The following is a 19,833-nucleotide window of genomic DNA, read 5'->3' as shown; positions in this document are numbered from 1 at the left end:
ATTAAGTCAACTTCCTCTTCCTATCTTCGACAAACAAGATAGCGAGTCGAATGATTCGCTCTTGCTGACGGATAGCTTCCCGCCGTTCCGCCTCCAATCGATCAAGATGAAGCTGGTAGTCCATCTCGAAGAACAGAAGTTGGTTCAGCACCGCCTGTGGGACAGAGCCCCATATCTCTTCAGGAATGGCAGTTACATGCCACTCCTGCTGCCAGTCGGCGCAGCTAAGCTCCATATGAAAATTTTGGTAATTCAAAAACATGTTGTATCGAACCATGATGCTTTTGAAAAAGAATATGAAGTTACGATTGTGAGAAAAATTGATGAAAGGGCTAAAGTGAAGTGGCTGATTATATAGGCAAGAGAATGCCAGGAGACGCGAAGATATTTAATGCTGACAGATAGAATTAATTCTACCTCGTCTCCCTAGACTTTGAAAAAGAATAACAGTCATTGGAAAGAGGAATCATGGTCTAGACCGCACAAGACACAAGAAACAGTGGACTGTTCAAGTACAAAACCATTAATCCTAATCATAGTGACTATTAATCTTCCACTTCAACATATGCGAGTACAAACTGAGACTGTTATTAAATTTCATTCAAAGATAAGCCAAGTAAAGGATTAGACTGAGAAATCAGAACTTAGACCTATACCAGAACTTAACAGTCATCAGAACATAATTTCTTAACTCGAAAAAGGAATGCTCATCTTAGTAAATACTCATACAAGTTCTTAGTTATGAACGTCAGAACTTAATCATCAGAACGTGTAACTAGAACTTATCCTCAGAATTTGTGCAAAAATGACACAATGACTGTTTATCTAAAATAACATAGACCACCACAGAAATTTTCATCATTCAGATGGAGTGATTAGTGTGTGCATTAAGCTAAATAACAGACAAAGAGTAAAGTCTGATCTACTTCAGTACATCTTAGAAATAAGTCATAATTAAAATTTTGCTAAAGAGCTGTCATTATCCTGAAACCTACTGATAAATGAGTTCATGCATGAGTCCACCTCAACTGTTTTTGTGCTAATTTTATGCATCTTTAAAATTCTCTTTTACAGTGGCTTCTCAGTGTAAGTGAGTCACGACTGCTTATCAGAATTTATGCTATTATCAGAGTATTTCTCCAGTAATCATAGAGTGTGAAAAGTCACCAAGAAAATATTTTGCTTTTCTAATGCATATTTACTTAATACCAGCAATGCACTTGGGTCGTCCCTTTCACATTTTTACTCTAGATCTCAAAGGAGTACCTGATTTTATTCTTTGATTTTTTTTTTTTAATAAGAGAGGTCTATCAGCACTTAGTACATTCAGCAGTTTTACTAGTATCAGAACTTAACAGATGAGTAGCATTATTCTAATTTGTGACTTAGTAATAAGATATACAAAGTAAACTTAACTAAGCTCAGTTATCAGAATTTGCTAGTGTCATAAGATTTCCACTGAAATAATTACTTCTTCTATGGAATCATTTGTTTATTGAAGATTACTAGATCAGTATCTAGCACAGTTATCCTCATAGGATTGAATAGTTACTGAAACAGACATATCACTTATCAGAGTTTAGAAACATATATCAGACAACAGTCAGTACTTAAAGACATTTATCAATTAATGCACAGAATATACAAAGAGATTAATTCTGTAAATACTGATCATAAAGTCTGATAACATAGAACAAGTTTAAGCAGATTTAGAGAAAGAACCTGAAATCATTCCAAGTTCATTTACCAATTTTATAAAGGTAGCTTCACACAGTGGTTTTGTGAAGATATCTGCTACTTGTTGATCTGTGGGAACAAAATGCAATTCCACTGTACCTTCATCCACATGTTCCCTGATGAAATGGTACCTGATGCTGATGTGCTTTGTCATAGAGTGTTGAACTGGATTACCTGTCATAGCAATAGCACTTTGATTATCACAGTAAATAGGGATTTTGAAATATGTTAACCCATAATCCAGTAACTGATTCTTCATCCAGAGAATCTGTGCACAGCAGCTTCCTGCAGCAATATACTCTGCTTCTGCAGTTGATGTGGAAATTGACTTTTGTTTCTTGCTATACCAAGAAACCAACCTGCCTCCAAGAAATTGGCAGCTACCACTTGTGCTTTTCCTGTCAATTTTGCAACCTGCAAAATCTACATCTGAGTAACCTATTAATTTAAAATCTGATTCTCTAGGATACCATAATCCTAGATCAGCTGTTCCTTTAAGATACTTAAAGATTCTTTTTACAGCTGTTAAGTGAGGTTCTCTTGGATCTGCTTAAAATCTTGCACAAAGACAGGTAGCAAACATGATATCTGGTCTACTAGCAGTTAGATAGAGAAGTGAGCCAATCATACCTCTGTAATCAGTAATATCTACTGAATTACCAGTATCCTTATCCAGTTTTGTTGCAGTGGCCATGGGAGTGGATGCACTTGAACAGTCTTGCATTCCAAATTTCTTCAGCAAGTTTCTGGTGTACTTAGATTGACAAATAAAAGTTCCTTCTTCACTCTGCTTGACTTGAAGGCCCAGAAAATAACTAAGTTCTCCCATCATACTCATCTGATATCTTGACTGCATTAGGTTGGCAAACTTTTTGCAAAGTTTGTTATTTGGAGACCCAAAAATAATATCATCAACATAAATCTGAATCAAAAGTAAGTCCTTGCCATGGTTGAGATAGAACAGTGTTTTGTCAATAGTTCCTCTGTTGAATCCACTTTCCGGAAGAAACTGAGCTAAAGTCTCATACCATGCTCTAGGAGCTTGCTTAAGTCCATAAAGTGCTCTATCAAGCCTGTAGACATAATCTGGATGTTTGGAATCTACAAAGCCTGGAGGTTGTTCAACATATACTTCCTCTTCCAATTCTCCATTGAGAAAAGCACTTTTCACATCCATTTGAAAGACAGTAAACTTTTTGTGAGCAGCATAAGCCATGAATATCCTTATGGATTCTAACCTAGCAACTGGCGCAAATATTTCATCATAGTCAATTCCCTCCTGTTGAGAATATCCTTTTGCAACCAGCCTTGCCTTGTTCCTTACAATTATGCCATCACTGTCAGTTTTGTTTCTGAATACCCACTTTGTACCAACAACCGATTTATTCTTAGGTCTTGGCACTAAGGTCCAGACTTTGTTTCTTTCAAATTCATTCAACTCTTCCTGCATTGCTTGCACCCAATCAGCATCTTGAAGAGCTTCTTCCACTTTCTTTGGCTCAGTCTGAGAGAGAAAAGAATTGTAAAGACATTCATTCGAAGTACCTGTTCTAGTTCTGACACCTGCCTCAGGATTTCCAATTATCAAATCAGGTGTATGTGATTTTGTCCACTTCCTTGCAGATGGAAGATTTTCTCTAGAACTGGATGCTCCCCCATGATTCATGCTGTCTTCGGTTTCATTTTCTGATGCTCCCCCTGAAACTATGCTCTCTGAGTTGGATCCTTCAGTATTTAGATTTTCAGTACTGTCAGTACTTGGCTTATCAGAACTTGACGAATCAGAATTTGAAGAGCCAGATGTATGTTCTGATGCTTCTTGAGATGTGATAATATCTTGAGTATGCTCCCCCTGCATTGGTGCATCTTCCTTTGACGTAGTCACCACAGTTTCAATAACATCAGAGTTTAATCCATCAGAATTTACAGTATCAGGACTTAGACTGTCAGGACTTGAGGTATCAGAATATGAATCTTCATTTTCAAATCTCAGCTGATCATGATCAATGCAATCTTCAAGTCCAGTGATCTTCTTGTCATCAAAAGAGACATTGATAGATTCCATGACCACTTTTGTTCTCAAATTATAGACTCTGAAGGCTTTTGTTGAAAGTGGATATCCAACAAAGATTCCCTCATCAGCTTTTAGATCAAACTTGGATAGCTGTTCAGGATGAGTCTTGAGAACAAAACACTTACATCCAAATACATGAAAGTATTTGAGATTTGGCTTCTTGTTCTTCACCATCTCATATGGTGTTTTTCCATGCTTGTTAATGAGTGTTGCATTTTGAGTAAAACAAGCAGTCTGCACAGCTTCAGCCCAGAAATAGGTTGGAAGCTTTGCTTCTTCAAGCATTGTTCGTGCAGCTTCAATGAGAGTTCTATTCTTCCTTTCAACAACTCCATTTTGCTGTGGAGTTCCAGGAGCAGAAAATTCCTGCTTTATTCCATGATTTTTGCAGAACTCTTCCATTATCAGATTCTTGAATTCAGTGCCATTATCACTCCTCAAAATTTTCACAGAATCTTTGATCAATTTATCCAGATGTTTGACATGATCAATCAGGATAGATGCAGTTTCACTTTTTGTGTGCAAGAAATACACCCATGTGTATCTGGTGAACTCATCTACTATGACCAACGCATATTTCTTCTTTGCAATAGACATGACATTCACTGGACCAAATAGATCAACATGAAGCAGATAATAAGGCTCAAGAATTGATGATTCAGTCTTGCTCTTGAACGAAGATTTTCTTTGTTTAGCCTTCTGACATGAGTCACAAAGACCATCAGGAACAAACACTGATTTTGGCAGTCCTCTCACAAGATCTTTCTTGATCAGTTCATTTATCTTGTTGAAGTTTAAATGAGAGAGTTTCTTGTGCCAATTCCAGCTTTCTTCAGTTGAGGCTCTACTTACTAAACAGATTGCAGAACCATCAGAACTTGTTGAAAGCTTAGCTTCATAAATGTTACCACGCCTGAATCCCTTCAGAACAATTTTTTCTTTAGATTTACTAACTATTTCACAATGTTCTGCAAAGAAATCAACATGATAACCTTTGTCACAGATTTGACTTATACTCAGTAAGTTGTGTTTAAGTCCTGAGACCAGAGCTACATCTTTAATGATGACATTCCCAAGATTGATATTGCCATATCCCAAAGTTTTTCCAATGTTGCCATCTCCATAAGAAACACTTGGGCCAGCTTTCTCCACAAAGTCTGATAGCAGGGCCTTATTTCCAGTCATATGTCCTGAACATCCACTGTCCAGAACTAAAATATTTTTCCTGTTGCCCTGCAATCAAAAAGACCACTAATTATTAGTTTTAAGGACCCAGACTTGCTTGGATCCTTTGGCCTTTTTAGGTTTGTTAACATTTGCAGCGGATTTAGCATCAGATTTTATGTTAACAGTTTTCTTATCAGAACTTATACTACCAGACTTTGAATCAGAACTTACACTAGAAGGAACAACAGAAACTTTCTTTAAAGAAGGTTTTATTTGATAATAATCATAGTACAAACTATGATATTCCTTACAAGTATAAATGGAATGCCATAAACTACCACAATGAAAACAAGGATCTTGTGGTTTGTATCTAACAGACTGACTCTTAACTCCTGATTTTGTAGATAAGGAGTTAATATTCTTATTCTTCCTGCAAAAAGAAGCCAGATGGTTAGAACTTCCACAGTTATGACACGCTTTCCTAGGAGCATCAGGAACAGATTTATAGTTATTGCTTTTATTCACACCTTCCTTTCCATTCCTGTTTTTCCTAGGTGATTTTACCTTGTTTGCATTCTTAACATCTTTCAGCTTATGCTTAAGCTGCTTCTTTGTCATTAAGCCTATGTTAACTTCAGCTGTCTTTTCCTGTTTTAGTTTGTCAGAAGCTAATTCCTTTTTAACTTCTGATTTCTCATTTTCAGATTTTTCAGTTACAAACTTAACAGGTTTTAACTTCAGCTTTTGCTTATCAACAGGCTTAATTTCTACAGTTCCTTTTTCATTTTTATTTTCTCCATAACCTATGCCCTCTTTCCAGTTTCCACTGCTTAGCAAATTTTGAGTTGTTTTTCCAGAGTTAGTCCAAGTTCTGATAATCTCTCTCTCCTTTTCTAACTCAGTTTTTAGAGATTCATTCATTTTTAGCACTTCATCCCTAACATAAAAAGCATCATCTCTATCCTTCTGAGTTTGATGGAACATGACTAACTCTTTTTCTAAGAACTCATTTCTTTTCCTAAAAGCAAGATTTTCAGAAGTTAATCTTTTACATGTTAAAGTTTGATCTCTATAACTAACAAACATGGTTTTAAGATATCTTCTCAACTCATTAATATCATCAGTATGAAAAGCATAAGTAGTCTGAGGTACCTTTGTTTCAGCAGCTTCAGAACTGCTCTCAGAACTTGATTTATCAGCATTTGCCATCAATGCATAGTTCTCCTCACTTTCAGAGTCTGAGGTGTCTGTCCAGCTTTTCTGCTTTGTGACAAGAGCTTTGCCTTTGTCACTCTTGGTCTTCTTGCAATCAGGAGATATGTGGCCTTTCTCACCACAATTATAACATTTAACATTAGCGTAATCTCCTCTGTCAGACTTTCCTCCTCTTCCTTCAGATCTTCTGAAATTCTTCTTATCAGAACTTATGCCTTTCCTGGAAAACTTCTTTCCCTTCCTGAACTTCCTGTATGCAATCTTTGTGATTCCTTTCACCATAAGAGCACACAGCTTCATCATCTCCTCATCAGCATCAGTTTCAGGCAAGCTTTCAGAATCTGAGTCATCATCACTCTCAGAACTTGATGACTCAGTATCAGACTTTATGATAAGAGCTTTACCCTTGTCTTTCTTTGAGGAAGGTGGTTTGGGGGATTCCTCTTCAGCCTTGAGAGCAACTGTCCTTGACTTTCCTCCTTTCCTCTTGCTTCTTTGTTCCATCTCAAGTTCATGAGTCTTGAGCATTCCATAGATTTCATCAAGAGTTGTTTCATCAAGATTGTAGTTGTCTCTTATTGTTGTTGCCTTCAAATCCCAACATTCAGGAAGAGCTAACAGGAATTTAAGGTTTGTATCTTCAAGATCATACTCCTTATTTACTAATGACAAGTCATTCAAGAGTTTGACAAATCTATCATATACATCAGTCAATGACTCATTAGTCCTAGAGTCAAAGTGTTCATACTCTTGAGTGAGTATTGTCTTCCTGTTCTTCTTAACTGTTTCAGTTCCTTGACACCTTGTCTCCAGTGCATCCCATATCTCCTTAGCAGTCTTGCAGTTGATTACCCTGTTTGACATTACATTATCAATGGCACTATGCAATAAGTGTCGTACCTTGGCATCCTTAGCAATAGATGCTATATCTTCAGCAGTGTAATCACTCTTTTCCTTTGGTACGGTCTTTGCTGCTTCACCTGCAACTACAACAGCGAGCTTGGTAGGTTTGTGAGGCCCTTCCTTGATTCTATCAAGGTATTCTGGATCTGTTGCTTCCAGAAACATGGTCATCCTTACCTTCCATATGGGATATTCAGATGGTCTCAATATGGGAACTCTGATAGTCTCATATCGACTCTGAGTTGATGTCTTTGATGATTCCTCAGTTTTGGTAGGCTTAGTTGGAGTTTCTGTGTCAGACATGATTGTGTTTGGATCTTTAACTATATGTGTGTTAACAGAAGGCTCTGATACCACTTGTTAGGTCACACTTTCACTGTAGAGGGGGTGAATACAGTGTTTATTACAATCAAATCAAACTTCAAGAACTTATGTAACAGAAAACAAACTTTATTGAAACAATAAACTCTGTTACAATCTGGAACGGTTATCTCTCAGTGATGAACAAAATATCACGAGAGTTGCTAGGGTTACAGTAAATAATATTCTCGATAATGAAAACACTTATAGTGTAAACCCTATGTCTGTGTTTATATACTACACAGTTACAAGATAATCGCTAATTGATATGGAATATAATTCTGCTTCCTAAAATATATCAATCAGATATCTTCTATTCCAAGTATTCCATTCTTCACGGAATTCCTTCTTCATGCATATCTCTTCTTATGTTTATCTTGATCTTCTTAACTTCAACCAGCTACTGTCCTTATCTGATCGTCCTTCAGCACTTAAGTTCTGATATCTATCTCCTGATGCTTATCTCCTGATAACATAAGTACTGATATCCCTTAAGTCCTGACTTCCAGTATAAGTACTGATCAACAGTTAAGTACTGATTTGTCCTGTTCAAATAAGATCTGAAATCTAAACATAAAACATATTAGCCATGACATTATCAAATATATCTAACAAACACGAAAATTTATTATTTGTGTTTATTTTTTTACTGTAATACACGAAAGTACACACTCACCATTTATTGTTAGTTTTGTATTTATATTTTGAGTACAAGATAAGACACGAAATATATAATATAAATACGCAATCAAAAACTATTTTAAAAATAAATATATATTTCATACATTTAACAATTTTTTTGCCTATAAATATTAGTATATTTTTATTTATTCAATTATTTAATTTAATTTAATTAAATAAAAAATACATGACACGAAATGAAAATACAAACATAAAAATACAAATCTAAGTAAGTACACAAGAATACAAGACTTAAAATACACAACATGAGTCACATTATTATACGAGATTCATACCTGAAATTAACATTTTCTCCTCAGCCATAGGCCCTAATTTTCCAATTTTCCAATTTTTATATAGTTTTTAGTTCCAACAATTTATTTTTGGCATTATATAAGCATTAACCGACTGGAAATTATGTTTAGGATATTATTTTAATGCACATATTTTATAATAAGTGGTGTGCATATATCATTAAATTGTCAAATTTGAGACTTATACGCATATATTGAAAAGAAGAAATAGTCTGAAATGAATCGGAGATAAAATACTATTCCCTAAAAAGAATACATAAAAAAATTTAGTAAGAACACAATTACAATTCACCTAGTTGTAGAGTTTGCAAGGAAAAGGCAGCTAAAAATTTGAAGAGGGTTAGAGTAAAAAAGTAAAATCCAACATTACTGAAAAAGAATCAAAAAACAATGACCAAATCAACAGGGAACAAATCTTGCTAGAATGTCCAAACTAACATACAGCTTTTGTTGGGAGAAAATACTGAATATAACCAATCAAAACTGTATAGCACTTAATACTACAAAACTAGCACAGTACATTTCATGATTCACATCCCCGTAGTTCAAAGATGATACTGCCCAAGACGGATCCTCTAACTTGAAAAGAAATTTGTTGTCTAAAAGACTGTGGTGATTGTTGGCTCTATGCATCATTATTCTGTGAGAGCTGCTTTGGTATCCGCTGAGGCGAAGATTTCTGCTTTCAAAAATGGTATCTGCATATTCTCTTATCATGGGAACTGACATAAGTGAAAGAATCACATATTTACACGAAGGAGCATATCTACTTGCACAGATCCAAAAACTTAAGCTCAACATTTGCTAACATCATCTTAACTCCTGCTTTATGCGGATCTCATTTGACACACCAGCTATCATTGTCTGGAAATACAAGCATATATGGTAAGTCTAGACTCTGGTTTCATTTGCAGCAGGACTTGAATGGCAATTAGATTCATCGACCATATATAGAAGTGTCAATAAGAAATGAACTATAAACAAGACAAAGCACATGTAATCACATTAATATATGCAACGTCAATTGTGTCAACACATCCTCACATGTAGCATCATTAATTAGTATGTTAATGCTTAAGCTATTTACATTTGTGTAGGTCGGGGCTTTTAATGACACAAAATCACTACGAAAGCATATAACACCTGATCCAGTATACGTGAAGATACCAGTAACATTACAAGAACTAATTTCCAATCAAAGAGAAGGATGCAAGTATATCAGGAGAAGACATGCAAAGAAATAATCTAGATCTCGTTTGGCTGCCCAAACAAGAGAAGATTATATTTGACATTAAATGGTTGTACACTGCTCTTTTTAAAAAATTCCTAAATCTGTAATTTAAGGATGATGCACCGCCAACAACATATGCACAAAACGAGAAAGTGCGAGAAAATACCTCACTCACACCAGGCAAGATAATATTTGCAAGTTCATCATTGATTGATAGAGGCAGTGCCGGCATCCGGCTCATTATCCCCGGCATATTGCTCATGCTGTGAGACATGTAGTGAACTTTATGAGAAATGATTATTTATTCAAAGCATATTGCTTATGCTTCAAAAACGGAACTGACATTATGAGAACCATCATGATTGTTTCGCAGTAGTAAACATGGATAATGTCACAAGGTCAGCTTTCCGACATGTTTGTGATTATATAAGCCAGCACTCTAAAAGGGTTTGATGAGACCAAATTCTGCACTCATAACTTCTCATTTGTATATTTTTTATGTCAAAATATAGTCCAATTAATTATACACTTTAAAATCTTGGATAGTATATATTAACTTGCAGTATATTAAAAAATTATTGTTGACAGGTAAAAATATACATATTTATTACAACAAATTTAAGTCTTCCAGCCTGACAAAAAAAACTTTAAGCCGTCCAGGAAGCAAAAAGAAGGCAGGAAGGTTTGCTATTTATCTATTAATATTTTTATGCATATAGATCATTATTACGTATCTAGAGTTCTAGACTACATATCATGCTGGCATGCTTAGACATATATATACATGTATAGCACAAGTGCTAAGATGTTCCGGGGCCAAAGTTTGTAAGCATGCCTGGTAAGAAATTGAATTGCTGCACCTAGAGGCGGTGGATTAGATCATTATTACAAATGTTCTTTAGTATAATTTTCAGTCACAATAAATATTTTAAATAAGTACCCTACTTATTTAGACTTTATTGTGTTTGTGCTATGGTGTATTCATATGTCTGATTATTCTTCCGTGAGTATTCTTCCGTGAGCATCGTAAAACCCAGGTATTAAAAAGTATCTGAAACAGAATCAATGTAGACATTTACGTACTTGTTTAAGATGGTGGTGATATTGTTCCTCGTGCGACAAAAGAGATTAATGTTATCCTGTAACTGTTTGTAACACGGTTAAAGTAAGAAATCAGCAGAAAACAGGCGATCCAATTATGTATATCTTGAAACACGCCAGTTTAAATATGTTAGATAGATTTAAATATTTCAAAGAGATAAAATTCATATCAAATCATATAATAATTTCATCAAGACATGTATCGCCTAGGGGCATCATTAACAAGGCAACAGAAGTATGGTACTAACCAACACCGCATTGCAACATTTACTATAGAGATTAGCTGTTAAAATCCCAAAAGCATGATTGTTCTGCTCCAAGAGAATCTTTGCATAATTTGAGGCTGAAAAGCAGATGATATTTTTAATAGCAACGGCACAGAATCCTGATATTGATAATCTCACAAATCGATATAAAATAGCTTATAACACGGCCCATAACTACTTGAAGCTAAAAATTGTAATGTGCTTTTTGCTTCTGAGATGATTAACAAAATGTGGCAATAACAGAGACCAAGGAGGAATTGTGAAAGAAGGAGCATATAACACTGCGAGTTGACATACAGCTGCAAACTTAACAGATCAAGGTACTTTACTTAAATTATTGCTTATGCAAGTCTATATGGATATATAAAATGTTGAAAGTTTAGGGGCTCAAACTTCAAGTCTTTCAGCTCTAGATCAGACAGCTTGACCGCATGCTGGATGACTAACTCTCCCCATGCCATAAGGTTGATACTTCCCGCATCTAAAATCCAGCCATTGGGATTAAAGAGTGGATCACTGCACTGCAGGCTCATTTTTAGGGTCAATCTTAGCACTCATGTTTCAGTTTCAAGTATATAGGTGTTTAACTCAAGATCTCTGTCTTACAAGGAATAAACTCTTAATCGTTGGTTACAACTTACAACCAAACTTAACTCTTTGCTAGATCAAATCCAAGTCTATACTACAGGAGATAAATATTAAAGATAATTAACTCCACTGAAAGATGACTACTTCCCTACTTATAAAGCTTCAAGTCTTGTATATTGTCGCCAAATTGTGGCCCGCCCGAAACTCTAATCTCATGCTAGACGATAAGCTTTAAAAAATTCTTAAGGTATTACGAAAAAACCACTAAATGAATTTTATAACTTCAGAAAAATGTTTTTTAAAGAGTGATTTCTTACCACTTCGACCACTTAACAAACAAGGAAGCTAATTCATATACACCAATTTCCCGGCCTAATATAAAATAACACCAATAAACAACTAAATGTTCACAAATAACATAATCAATATTTTGTTTAAGTAGTATTAAAATGATGTTTCACATGTTAATGGTAATATTTCAATTTTAATATTTTTTTATTAAAAGTACATATTATAAAATAAGTATCCTGATATAGTACTATAGTTTTTTTGAATTTTAATGAATTTACTTATTTTTTTGTGTTCATATTTAAGATCAAGTGAAAACAAATCTTGTGCCTACTGGATCTTTGCTAGAGGCTTTCCCTCCGCAGCAACTCACTACGGAGGTACCTACTCCCACCCACTGCTTTTTTGCAATAAATGTGTTTGGTGGTTGCAATTAATGGCCACATGCAGCATGCAATTTCTTACCCCCAATTTCTTCCTCTTCTCATCTTTCTCCGATTATCATTTTTCCTCTCATTTCAAGTTTCAACCATTGCTGTGATTTTTAAGCTTAGTGAAGGTCAGAAATTCCAAAAAAAAAGTTAAATTTCAATGGCTACATTTTCATTTAGTGATTCTACTTTATCTAATGAGCATTGCTAGATCCGATATACTAATTAATAGTAGATGTTAATATATATATTTAATAATGTGGATAAAGAATAAATATGGATAATATTGGTGGGTAGGAATAAGGTGAACATTGATGATGATAATGAGGATATTAGGTTTGTAGAAAAATGATGAACACGATGTAGATGAGATAAATATTGAAAGCAAAGAGAGTGGGTTTACATTTACGAATATTAATGATATTGTGCATTGTGTTGATATGATTTTCGACACATTAAATAAGGTGAATTTTTTTTAGGAATTATGGTTGAAGTGTGAAGTTCGAGATAATAATTAGGATTACTCACAGAAATTCACGAACTAATAAACCATCTTCTCATTTGTCCACTTGTCGGAAGGTGGAAGATTATGAATGACACCACTAAATTTAGAAGATCGTGATAAAGGAAAATGAATTAGAGATGTAATTCCTCGAACTAAAAGTAATGCTCGAATGTGTGTCGTTTATAAAGTGAAGATAAACAAATGAAAAGTTTTATTTATAGTTAAGATTTTTTTATTATAGGCTGATAACACTTCATAGCAATGCTAGAAATCCCAACCCACCCGTACAACCCTAGAAAAAGGGCAAAAGTTGGTAGAAAAACACCCCATGGGGAAGCAAAACCACAAAACACGACGGAAAAACAATAACCAAACGAGACTAGGTCTCATGCGGTTCCTGCAATAGCACCTTCGTTAATTGACCGGATTTTCGAGGCTTCCTCTGGATCTTAAAGAAGGATGACAACATCTGGATGTGCAAAACCCTGCACAAAACCCTGAGTGTTCATAGGGATGAGTCACCTACAATTGGAGTATGGAAGGCCCAAATCCCATGTCTAGGTCAAGTTTTTTTAAAGGCGTTTTTTTAAAGGCGGCCAAACGACTCCAAAACATCATTAAGTGCCATTTGTTAAGCCCAACCACTGCTAGATAGTGGACTGCTCGGTTTGAAGACTCTGACACTAGGTTCAATTTTTTCCACTCTCTAGATACAATCCGGAGTGGAAAAATTGCATCTAGTAAGTGGCGGAGTCTTCAAACCGAGCAGCCCACAACCTGTCAGTGCTTGGGCTTAACAACTAGCACCCTAATGCATTATGTTTTGGAGTCGTTTGGCCGCCTTCAAGAGAAGCTTGACCTAGATATGTGATTTGGACCTCCCATAGATGCAGGTGACTCCCATCCCTATAGACGCTCAGGGTTTTGTATTAGGTTTCGCACCTCCAGATGTTGTCATCATTATTCAAGATCCAGAAAGCCCCGGACATCCGGCCAGTTAATGGAGGTGTTGCTGCAGGGACTGAATGAGACCTAGTCTAGTTTGGTTCTGTTTATTGTTTTTCGTCATGTTTTTAGGTTGTTTTTCAGTCTTGTTATTAGGTTGTTTTGTGGTACGTCTTTTGCTTCCCCATAGGTGGTTCTGATACAAACTTTTGGTATGGGTGGGTTGGCTTCCTAGCATTGCTATGAACTATGAAGTGTTATCAACCTATAATTAAAAAATCTTAATTATAATAAAAAAAATTCATTTGTTTATCTTCACTTTGTAAACGACGCACATTCGAGCATCACATTTAGTTTGATGAATTACATTTCTATATTGCATTCCTTTACCACAATCTTCTAAATTCAATATTGTCATTACTAATCTTCCACCCTTTCATACGAGATGATTGTTCGTTATATCATATAATGCAAAAATATTTCAATTTGAGCAATTACTAATTTGTTTTTTATTGCGTTTTAATCGTACTAGTTATTAATTTTGATAGTTTTTTTTTATTTTTCATTTTTAAAATCATTTATATATCGTAAAAATTACTCCCTCTATCCTTCCTATTTGTTTACATTTGGGTATTTGGGTTAGGCGCAGAGGTTAAGAAAAACTATATAGAAGTGGTGGAAAGTAACAAAAGTGAGTAAAGTAGTGGGACCGATCAATATTTTATGGATAAAGTGACTGTTATGGAGGAAATTAGTGGATATCGTTAATTTTTATATCATTCAACTTTATATTTTTTGGAAATTTTTCAAATGTAAAGAACTGGGAGAGACATTCAAAAAAAGAAATGTAAAGAAATGGTTGGGATAGAGGAGTAATAAATAAACAAGTAAAAATAAAAACAGATAAAAAATAAATTAGTAATAATCAAATTCAAACATATTTAAATAAAAAAAAGTCATTTTTTATAGCTTATTACAAATTAGTATTAATAAACAATTTAATTTTTAATTAGTGAAACTATTCAGTTAAATGATACACTATTGCCAAATAATTTATTTTCTAATATATTACTGCCAAATAATATTTATCTAACATTGCCATGATGCCACCTACCGCATTGTTTGTTCATGGGGTGCCACGATGTTAGATTGCGGGAGTCCCTCCAGCAATCAAACATTGTTGGAGCTGGTCATTGCGGCACTCCCTCCAGCAATGTTCAATTGTTGGAGCCGGTTTTGGATTGGACATACCAAACCACCATGATTGTGGGACAAAACCCTACCATATATACATATATATTACTCTGTGAATAAGCTACATTCAATCAACAAAACTGTATGACAACAGTAAAAAACAAAGAAACATTCATATATATAAACAAAACTATATATTTTTATTGCAGGATATTATATCCAAGAGAAAAACTCTTGATGTGAAGTAAAAAATATACTAACCTTCATGAGACATGTAACTAGTTCCATTTTGATGATTTCTAGTAACTGAAAATCCAGCTAATTGTAATGGTGAAACTAAAAATGTGTTTGCCTTCAATAATGAATCTGTAGATTTATCCTGCCAAAACATATCGTCAAACTAGTATAGATTCATTTGTGAACTTTAATTTCTCCAAAGGCATGAATTGATTTATGGGTTATAAAATATATAAAGCCTGAAGTACAACACCACAAAGTAGAAACCTTCAATTTGTAGTTCACAAAGCAGGTTTAAAAATTTCAATTTTTCTTGGAAGGACACAACAGAATAACTATATATATATATACATATATATAGTAGAGCCCTTCTAAAGTGATTAACGACTTCGGGCCGGAAAATCTTATCACTTTAGAAAGGTTATCACATTACAGAGTTTTATTTATTAAAATTCATTACCACATGGGACCGAGACATTTAATCACTATAGAGAGGGTATCACTCGAGAGAGTATTATTTAAAAGGGTTCTACCTATATACTCGTGGAAATAAGGGGTCCATAGATACTCGTGGAAACTACAAATTCCACTTGGAAATAACTTTAAATGACTTGATGGGCAGTGTCAATGCTATTCATGTCAAGGGTCGGATTTCATATTATATAATTTTAATAGAACTGATACAATTTAAGCAGTTTATTTATATTTGACTAAATGTTTATAGGCCTCATTCACTATATTACATTCATGGAGTTTGTCTATGCATTTAACAGATTTTGTACAAGATATAATTCCTAAATATATTGTGATCAATTACACTCTTTTTCTACTGGTAAATGATCCTGCTATATAGTGCTAAACTTCCAGTATATAATGCACCCTACTGTAGAAACTAATTGCCTTTATAAATATCTAGTCCAAATATTTATCCTTCATCAAAATTGACTTATATCAAAGGATAAGCGTAGATAGAAGAACCTCTAAGGTATTAAGCTATAGTTGTAAATTAACCAATTACCATTGTTACACCTCCACCAACCTATCCTTTTATTTAAGTTACCATAGTTGTTCAAATGACAAAATGGAGAGTGTTCATACTAGATAACATTATGCTAAAATACCTTTTAAACATTATATCAAGAACATTTTTCAAAAAAAAAAGGAAACATTATATCAAAAACATTTTTCAAAAAAAAGGGGGTAGCTTACAGTTATACCTTTTTATTTGTCACTTTCTTCCCAAAGTTATTATTGTCCTGTTTTCTTCGTTTTCCCTGTATAATACTGTGTCCAGTAAGCATTTGGATAAAATGGGAGAAGAAAAATAACAAAGTAATCTCCTAAGGCAATATTAAAATTGGAAAAGGAGCACATAATGGTAAAATACGTAATGGATTACTAGTGAAAGTCAATTTTTAACTTAAAGCATAAGTAAATATCATACATAACATAGAGATTATAATGATAATAGAAACAAGAATGTTTTTTGGTTGCTTTGGCAAAATCACATGATTATATTCATGACTGTATTCCAAATACAACATTAATACTATAACAAGTGGGGGTTAAACAATGAAATGTTTACCCTCCACTTGTCCCAGTAAAGCAATCAGTACTAGAAGCCAAATAGAATATGGGACCAATGTGATGTCCACTAATCTTATCCAACTAAAAAACACCCAAAGCTTGGACCTAATTTCCTGTTCAGAAGCTATGAGTTGTTAGACATCGACATCATTTGCCATAGGTGTTTTAACTGACAAAATTCAAAAGTCTAGTTATCAGCCCTATACTATACTTGACATTAGGTATCAGCAACCATGGTATTATAGGGGGAAACAAAATACTAGAGACAAATATACTAAGATATTCCTTAATTGTTCATCTATATATATTAATGCAGTAAGGAGCTCACCGTCATCCACCTACACCTCAGAGCAACATCACGTACAGTTTTATCTCGCAACATTGATGCGATCTCTATATACCTCATAATGCTCGGATCATCAGCATATCTACATATTTTAAAGAAGAATATTAACATACTACAACAAAGGTAATGACCAGATAGGGACTTTTAAAAGAATATTATCAGTAAAATAAAAGTCATACAAAAACAAATTTTAAAAATTCATTTAGTGGACAGCCTAAATTCTCAAATGCACCTACAAACACACACTTCAAAGTCAAATTCTGAACCTTTTAAAAAAAACAGAGAGCCTAATTATGATAACCGGCTTATGGGAAGGACTGAGAGCGCAAAAGTATATACTCATGCTCATACATACTTGGATGTATGGAACAAACTACTTACTTAACAAGTCCTTCCTCCAACTTGTACTGCTCCTCAACCGACCACTCAACAGCAAAACCTGCATCACGCTTGAGGCCAGGCACGGAATCAAGCAAAAGGGAACTAGAAGAGTTTGTAGCTTGAGTTACACAACTTGACCCTTGATTGTTATAAGAATTTCCTGAAAATGTTACGCCTCCAATAATGTTTGTACCATGGTGATTCCCCTTTGCAAATATCTCAGACGAGCTGTCCATGGCACTAGACTGAAATGATTGGCATGTCGATTTTAACAGTGAGGCAAAAGTTTGCTCATATTAATCTATGTTTGATTCTGCCGACATTCAATTAAACTTCAAATAATCAACTTAAAACAACATAACCGGAAAGGCGCCTACAATGCAGTACAACCCTATCCTGTACAGTCCTAAAATACCCAGCAAAGCATGTCACACACACTAATTACTTTCCAGAGTTCTACAAAAAAAATTCAAATACTTTATGTCTCCTCCTAAAATCTAAATCAAGACCAGAAACAAATTCAAGCTGAAAATGCAATCTTTCACAAATTATTCCCATTTCGAAAAACAAAATATAATCAACAATTCCAGCCAAGCCCTAACTGAGTAAACTCCTCAACAGCACAATTGCATAGCAGATATATATATACACACACACAAATCAAGAAACAACAAAATACAACAACAAAGGGTAATAGTAAATGATTGAGTGTGGAGCTGACCCACTTGATAAAAATCAAAACTGTACAAGAATTTCTTTCCAAAAAGAATACCCAGAAACCCAAGAATGTGTGGCAGTAAATTTGAGAGAGAGGGAAAGAAAAATAGTACCTTTTTGATGCAAAGTGGTTAAATGGGTTATTTTGTTATTGCCCTTTTTGTATCATCATCACTAGTCACTAAAGACTACTTTTGATTTTGTTGCTGTCCACTTGCCCTTTCTTTCTTTTAACTGTGCTTATATTTGCATTTAGTACTTTGTATAAAATAGTATGCATCTATCTCTTCAGCTAGAGAAAGACACACGACCTTGGCCAATGGGAAATCACTCAACAAGGGAAAGGACGGTATTTTATTACTGCCTCCGTCCGTAACGTGCATAGGAATGCGTGAAATGGAACTGTCCCAGCAAATTAGCATCGGAGGATGTTAAATAAAAGTGGGCAGGACCTCTATGGCGGGCCTCGCCACTTCCTCACAGTGTTGTACCATAAGTATTATTTTATGTTTTTTATTCTTTTGTACACTTAACTTCATATTCATGTACTATATTTAATTATTTTCCTGTCTCATTTAATTCTATACGTTACTTTTCGTTAGGGCTGATCATTCGGTCGGTTCGGTCCAAAACCGGACCGAACCGAATAGACCGAAAAATCGAATAGTCAATTTTTCTTGGACCGAACCGGACCGAAGTTATATTATGGACCGGACCGAACCGAACCGAAATAATTCGGTTCGGTCCGGTTTTGGACCGAATAGACCGAAAATTTTTTCAAAAAGAAAATTGCATTAAAAATTAAATCATAAATTATAAAATTTAAAATATAATTAAAGTATTGTGCTATGTCGAGTTCTAATAGTCCATGAATATAATTAAAAATTAAAAATTATGATTATAATTTTTAAGATATATGTAAAATGTATATAATATGAAAATATAGCCTTTATTATTTGGTCTATTCGGTCTATTCGGTCCGGACCGAAATATTTGTTAAAAGAACCGAACCGAACCGAATTTTATTTCAGTCACCGAATAGACCGAATTTCTGAAAAAATTAGGACCGAACCGAACCGAATTAGCACGGTTCGGTTTTTCGGTTTCGGTTCGGTTTTGCTCAGCCCTACTTTTCGGCATGCTTTTCAATACTCATTTAAAATATAATTTCACAATATTTAAAAAAAAATCATCAATAAAAGTTTCATGTTTAAACTTTTATTCAAAAGAAAGTTTGAAAAAAACATTATCAAACTATATTTTATAAAAGCCTCAAAATACGTGCAAATAATAAACGTATAGAATCGAATGAGACGGAGGTAGTAAGAGTTTACTATTTTATTACTCTAACTGGGCTTGACACCGTTGGAGTATATTGGCCATTTATGTTAGAAAGGATGATAAATGCCTACATGGCACATTAGAAAAACCGGAAATGGTACTTCCATTGTGGATGCTCTTAGGACGGGGTTTGAAAACTACTCTAAGAGCATCTCCAATGGGGGTTGGCAAGCTTACGTGACATGGCACCCTTGGTTGCCTACCTATTGGAGTTGGGAGGTTGC

General features: G+C 34.6%; 1 protein-coding gene across 1 annotated transcript; it reads right to left on the bottom strand.

Annotated features, from left to right (window-relative positions):
* Positions 1-8,664: 8,664 nt before the first annotated feature.
* On the bottom strand, positions 8,665-18,349 carry LOC141683701 (uncharacterized). The gene is made up of 9 exons (XM_074488455.1): positions 18,277-18,349; positions 17,552-17,796; positions 17,153-17,252; positions 16,455-16,511; positions 15,262-15,379; positions 11,032-11,126; positions 10,766-10,827; positions 9,849-9,945; positions 8,665-9,315 (listed from the first exon to the last, which is right to left on the bottom strand). The coding sequence occupies exons 2-9, from the start codon at positions 17,785-17,787 to the stop codon at positions 9,262-9,264; spliced, it is 819 nt and encodes a 272-aa protein (XP_074344556.1). The 5' UTR covers positions 17,788-17,796; positions 18,277-18,349; the 3' UTR covers positions 8,665-9,261.
* Between the last annotated feature and the right edge of the window lie 1,484 nt (positions 18,350-19,833).

Source organism: Apium graveolens, chromosome 9 (genome assembly GCF_009905375.1).
Source record: "Apium graveolens cultivar Ventura chromosome 9, ASM990537v1, whole genome shotgun sequence".
NCBI classification, from domain to species: Eukaryota; Viridiplantae; Streptophyta; class Magnoliopsida; order Apiales; family Apiaceae; genus Apium; species Apium graveolens.
Note: the sequence above shows the minus strand (reverse complement) of the source record. Positions and strands in the feature narration are given on the sequence as shown.